Source organism: Macaca nemestrina, chromosome 20 (assembly GCF_043159975.1).
Source record: "Macaca nemestrina isolate mMacNem1 chromosome 20, mMacNem.hap1, whole genome shotgun sequence".
NCBI classification, from domain to species: domain Eukaryota; kingdom Metazoa; phylum Chordata; class Mammalia; order Primates; family Cercopithecidae; genus Macaca; species Macaca nemestrina.
The window spans coordinates 43,515,136-43,521,434 of NC_092144.1; the positions used below are offsets into that span (position 1 = coordinate 43,515,136).

General features: G+C 47.6%; 1 protein-coding gene across 1 annotated transcript; it reads right to left on the reverse strand.

Moving 5' to 3' along the window:
* Positions 1 to 4,167: 4,167 nt before the first annotated feature.
* On the reverse strand, positions 4,168 to 5,157 carry LOC105495650 (small ribosomal subunit protein eS4, X isoform-like). Its single transcript, XM_024797091.2, has one exon. The coding sequence runs from the start codon at positions 5,029 to 5,031 to the stop codon at positions 4,168 to 4,170; it is 864 nt and encodes a 287-aa protein (XP_024652859.2). The 5' UTR covers positions 5,032 to 5,157.
* Between the last annotated feature and the right edge of the window lie 1,142 nt (positions 5,158 to 6,299).

Sequence of the window (6,299 nt, forward strand, 5' to 3'; positions counted from 1 at the left end):
CGAAAGGGTCACATGCTTGGCCTTCAGAGAAGAGCAAGGAGGCCAGTGTATCTGGAGTCCAATAATGCTAGGGTAGAAATGGTAGCAGAGAAAGTTAGAGAAGTAAATTGGGGGATGCAGAATCAAGCGCAGCCTTGTAGGCTGTTGTAAGGACCTGGACTGCGTCCTTACAACAAAGAGGCGCCATTGGGTTTTGAGCAGCAATGTAACATAATGTGATTTACATTCTAAAAGCGTTACTCTTAGACTCCAAAGGGGAATGAGGACAGAGGCAGAGAGAGCCATCAGGAGGCCATTATGAAAATCCAAGTGAGGAATCATGGCAGCTTGAAGAGGATGGCAAGATGGAAGTGGTGAACATCAGTCAGATTCTAGATTTGAGTAGCAGAGTCCAGAGTCTGTTAATGAAGTCTATGTGAGCTGTGTGGTAAAGAGAAGAGTCTCGAATAGCTTCGAATTTTTTGTTTGTTTGCTGATTTGTTTTTTGAGACAGTCTTGCTCTTTCTCCCAGGCTGCAGTGCAATGGCATAATTATGGCTCACTGAAGCCTCGACCTCCCTGGCTCAAGTCCTCCCACCTTAACCGCCCAAGTAGCTGAGACTACAGGCGTGTGCCACCACGCCTGGCTAATTTTTATTTTTTGTATTTTTTATAGAGACAGAGCTTCACTGTGCTGCCCAGGCTGATATAGAACTTCTGGGCTCAAGCCATCCTCTCACCTCGGCCTCCCACAGTGCTGGAGTTGCAGATGTGAGCCGCCACACCCGGCCACTTTGAAGTTTTTGACCTGAGCAACTGAAAGAATGTAGTTGCCATGTACAGAGGTATAAAGATGCATGGAAAGAGCAGTGTGGTGGCATCAGGAGTACAGTGTGGGACATACTGAGTTTGAGATAACTGTGGGATATCCAAGTGGGATGTAAGGAGACAAGTGATCGACAAGCCTGGAGCTCAGGGGAGAAGTCTGAACAGGGGATATAAAGTTGAAGTTTCTATGATTTGAGAAGATATTTCCATCATTAGAAATGATAGTTAAGGCCAGGCGTGGTGGCTCAAGCCTGTAATCCCAGCACTTTGGGAGGCCGAGACGGGCAGATCACGAGGTCAGGAGATTGAGACCATCCTGGCTAACATGGTGAAACCCCGTCTCTACTAAAAAATACAAAAAACTAGCCGGGCAAGGAGGCGGGCGCCTGTAGTCCCAGCTACTTGGGAGGCTGAGGCAGGAGAATGGCATAAACCCAGGAGGCGGAGCTTGCAGTGAGCTGAGATCTGGCCACTGCACTCCAGCCCGGGCAACAGAGCGAGACTCCGTCTCAAAAAAAAAAAAAGAGAAATGATAGTTAAAGTCTCGAGGCTAGGTATGATCACCAAAGGAGTGAGTGCAGACGGAGAAAAGACCTAAGGTCTAAGCCCTGGGGCACTCTGGCAGCTAGAATTGGGGGAAAGATGGCCAGGCATGGTGGCTCACGCCTGTAATCCCAACACTTTGAGAGGTCAGGGTGGGCAGATCACTTGAGGTCAGGTCAGGAGTTCAAGACCATCCTGGTCAACATGGTGAAACCCAGTCTCTACTAAAAAATACAAAAAAATTAGCTGAGCATGGTGACACGTGCCTGTAATCCCAGCTACTTGGGAGGTTGAGGCAGGAGGATCACTTGAACCTGGGAGGCGGAGGTCACAGTGAGCCCATATCATGCCACTGCCCTCCAGCCTGGGTGACAGAGCGAGATTCCATCTAAAATAAATAAATAAATAAATAAATAAAATATATTTGTGGGGAATAAAGAGAAAACAGCAAAAGACTCTGAGGAGTGATCAGTAAAGTTGAAGGAAATCCAAGAGAGTGGCCTGTGTAAAGCCAAGTGGAGGGAGTGACGAGCTTCGTCCAATGCTATTGGAGTGTCAAGTATCATGAGCAAGTGAACTGAACACTGGGTTCAGGTGCAGGGAGGTCACTGATGACCTTGACATGAGAGGTATTGGAGGAGTGGTGGAGGTGATGCCCCACTGGAATGGAAAGAGAACTGGAAACAGTGAAGATGGTTAACTTAAGGATTTGGGCCATAAACAAAGCAGAGAAATGGATGGTAATTGGAGAATATGGTGCAATGAAAGGAATTCACTCATCATCCATGTAAGCTAATGGCAATATTCCAGTAGAGAAGGAAATATCCGTTGATGGTGCAGGAAAGAAAAGAGGGAATTGCTTCAGCAGGTCCTTGAGAAGGCAAGAGGGGAAAGGATCTAGTGCCTGGTCAGGGGCGGCCTCAGACAGGAGCCAGAAAGTCCATCTAGGGCACAAAGGCAGGAACGTGGGTAGATGTGTCCCATCATGCTCCGGCCCTCCCCGCTGCACTGCTGATCAGGCAGGTTGTAATTACCACTCTGTGTGTCTGCATGTGTCTCCAAGACCTATGAGAGAGAAAGACCATGTAGGTCAACATCGCACCTTCAGTGCCCAGGACAAAGCCTGGTGCAGAGCAAGCACTCAACAAGTATGGTGAACGGCTCCATGCAAAACGAGATAATATCGATTTTACCTGGCAGACATTAAAAAATCATAAAAGTAGAAATTGTAATGCAATGTGGCAATGGCACAAGACAAGACAGACAGATGAATGGAACAGAATTTAAAAACTAAAAAATGCCGGATGCAGTGGCTCACGCCTGTAATCCCAGCACTTTGGGAGGCCAAGGTGGGTGGATCACTTGAGGTCAGGAGTTCAAGACCAGCCTGGCCAACATGGTGAAACCCTGTCTCTACTAAAAATACAAAAAGTAGCTGGGCATGGTGGCACATGCCTGTAATCCCAGCTACATGGGAGGCTAAGGGAGGAGAATCACTTGGACCCAGGAGGTGGAGGTTGCAGTGAGCCGAGATCACACCACTGCACTCCAGCCTGAGATACAGAGTGAGACTGTCTCAAAAAAAATAAAAAATAAAAAATAAAAAACAGGCCCAGCACAGTGGCTCACGCCTATAATCCCAACACTTTGGGAAGCTGAGGTAGGAAGACTGCTTGGGCCCAGAAGGTGGAGGCTGCAGTGAGCCTTGATTATGCCACTGCATTCCACCCTGGGTGACAGAGTGAAACCCTGTCAATAAGCAGTAATGGCATAAAATGCTTAACAAATGCTGTCAATACAACCTGATACAATAATACAAATATTCAGGAAAAATAATGTTTGCTATGTCATACCACATGCAAAAATGAATCACCAGCCGGGCATGGTGGCTCACGCCTGTAATCCCAGCAATTTGGGAGGCCGAGGATCACTTAAGGGCAAGAGTTCAAGACCAGCCTGGCCAACAAGGTGCAACCCCACCCCCAACCCATCTCTACTAAAAATACAAAAATTAGCTGGATGTGGTGGTGGGTGCCTATAATCCCAGCTACAAAGTGCTGGGATTACAGGCATGAGCAACTGCGCCCAACCAGAAAGCGGTTTCTTGAGATGGAATCTGCTCCTGGTGAAGATGCTATGACATTGTCGAAATGACGGCAAAGGATTTCAAATATTCTATAAACATAGTTGATAAAAAGGTGGTAGGGTTTGAGAGGATCAACTCCAATTTTGAAAGAAGTTCTATATGCAATGCTATCACACAGCATTGGCCGGGCGCGGTGGCTCACGCCTGTAATCCCAGCACTTTGGGAGGCCGAGGCGGGCGGATCACGAGGTCAGGAGATCGAGACCATCCTGGCTAACACGGTGAAACCCCGTCTCTACTAAAAATGCAAAAAATTAGCCGGGCGAGGCGGCGGGCGCCTGTAGTCCCAGCTACTCGGGAGGCTGAGGCAGGAGAATGGCGTGAACCCGGGAGGCGGAGCTTGCAGTGAGCCGAGATCGCGCCATTGCACTCCAGCCTGGGCGACTAAGCGAGACTCTGTCTCAAAAAAATAAATAAATAAATAAAATAAAATATCACACAGCATTGCATGCTACAGAGAAATCTTTTGTGAAGGAGTCCATCGATGAGGCAAATTTTGTTGTCTTATTTTAAGAAATTGTCACTCTAGCCTTGCGACAACTGCCCTGATCAGTCAGCAACCATCAATCTGAAGGCACGACCCTCCACCAGCAAAAAGATTATGACTCACAGAAGCCTCAGATAGATCGTTAGCACTTTCTAGCAATAAAGTATTTTTACTTATTTTTTAATCATGCCATATTAATTTTAATTACATACAAAGATCTAACATGCCACCCACAGACCATTTCACCCACTGCTCTGTTTGGCTGCAGTCTCTTGTCTCTCGCTTCAGTAATGGTGAAGCGGACACCCTTTCCTCGGGGAAGAGAAATCCATGGTTTGTTGCCCTTGTCAATAACAAAAATGATGGAAAAGCTGTTGCTGTTGGCATCTTTCACGTGAAACGTGTCAAAAGATACAGGGTGCCTCTCTCTGTTGGTGATCACACCAATTCTTCCCCAGTTAGCACCTCCAGTCACCAAACACAGGTTACCAGTGTCGAACTTCAAAGCAGTGATCTTGCCAGTCTCCAAATCAATCTGAATGGTGTCATTCACCTTAATGAGGGAATCAGGGTGGCGGACAGTGTGAATATCGTGAATCACCAGGTGAGGGATTCCTTTTGCGCGCACAAAGATTTTTCTCATTTTGCACAACTTGTACTTGACTTCCTCAGGTGTAATACGATGTAGAGCAAAGCGACGATTGATGCCATAGATCAGACAGAAATCCTCTCCCATCTTGTCAATGCTGATGACATCCATAATCCAGTAGGGTAGGTTATTATCAGTTCGAATCTTGCCATCTACCTTAATGAACCACTGCATGCAAATCTTCTTTACTTCGTCTCCTGTCAGGGCGTACTTAAGTCTGTTCCTCAGGAAAATATGAGGGAGACACTCTCTCAGCTTGTGGGGACCAGTGGATGGACGAGCAGCAAACACACCAGTCAATTTATCCAGCATCCAATGCTGTAGAGCTGCTACCCGCTCCAGATGCTGCTTGGGACCGAAAGCCACAGCTGTAATAGGCACAGAAAGAGGACCTCCCATCTTCTAGTGCACATAGAAACCGGGAACCAATAAAGTATTTGTACATCAAGGTATGTAGGCCAGGTGTGGTGGCTTACGCCTGTAATCCCAGCATTTTGGGAAGCCAAGACGGGTGGATTACTTGAGGCCAGGAGTTTGAAACCAGCCTGGCCAACAAGGCGAAACCCCGTCTCCACTAAAAATACAAAAATTGGCCGGGCGCGGTGGCTCAAGCCTGTAATCCCAGCACTTTGGGAGGCCGAGAAGGGCGGATCACGAGGTCAGGAGATCGAGACCATCCTGGCTAACACGGTGAAACCCCGTCTCTACTAAGAAATACAAAAAAAAAATAGCCGGGTGAGGTGGCGGGCACCTGTAGTCCCAGCTACTCTGGAGGCTGAGGCCGGAGAATGGCGTGAACCCGGGAGGCGGAGCTTGCAGTGAGCTGAGATCCGGCCACTGCACTCCAGCCTGGGCGACAGAGCGAGACTCCGTCTCAAAAAAAAAAAAAAAAAAAAAAATACAAAAATTAGCCAGGCTTGGTAGTGCACACCTGTAGTCCCAGCTACCCCGGAGGCTAAGGGTGGAAAATTGCTTGAATCCGGGAGGTGGAGGCTGCAGTGAGCCAAAATCACACCACTGCCCTCCAGCCTGGGTGACGGTGAGAGACTCCATCACAAAAAAAAAGAATAAATATATGAAAGAACGTTTAGCTATTGTATTCGTCTATTCTCCTACTGTTATAAAGAAATACCTGAGACTGGGAAATTTATAAAGAAAAGGGGTTTCATTGGCTCACGGTTCTGCAGGCTGTACAGGAAGCATAGCAGCCTCTGCTTCTGGGGAGGCCTCAGGAAGCTTCCAGTCATGGCAGAAGGCAAAGGGGGACGGAGGCATCTCACATGGTGGCAACAGGAGCAAGAGTGAGGCTGGGGAGGTGCCACACACTTTAAACAACAGGATCTCCAGAACTCACTATCATGAGGACAGTATCAAGAGGAAATCCATCCACATGAGCCAATCACCTCCTACCAAGGCCCCACCTTGAACACTCATGATTACAATTCGACATGAGATTTGGGTGGTGACACAGATCCAAACCATATCAGCTATAGTAATAATAAAATTGCAAATTCAAATAATTTGATTCCAGTCTTGCAATGCCGCCTTCTCAATTAGGCTTGCCTTGATTTCTCTAATTAAAACTGCAACCCTTGGCCAGGCACAAGGGCTCACACCTGTAACCCCAGCACTTGGGTAGGCCAAGGCGGGAGGATCGCTTGAACCCA

Coding starts and splice junctions, on each gene's coding strand:
- LOC105495650 (XM_024797091.2), bottom strand. CDS start 5,031: ATGGGAGGTCCTCTTTCTGTGCCTATTACAGCTGTGGCTTTCGGTCCC.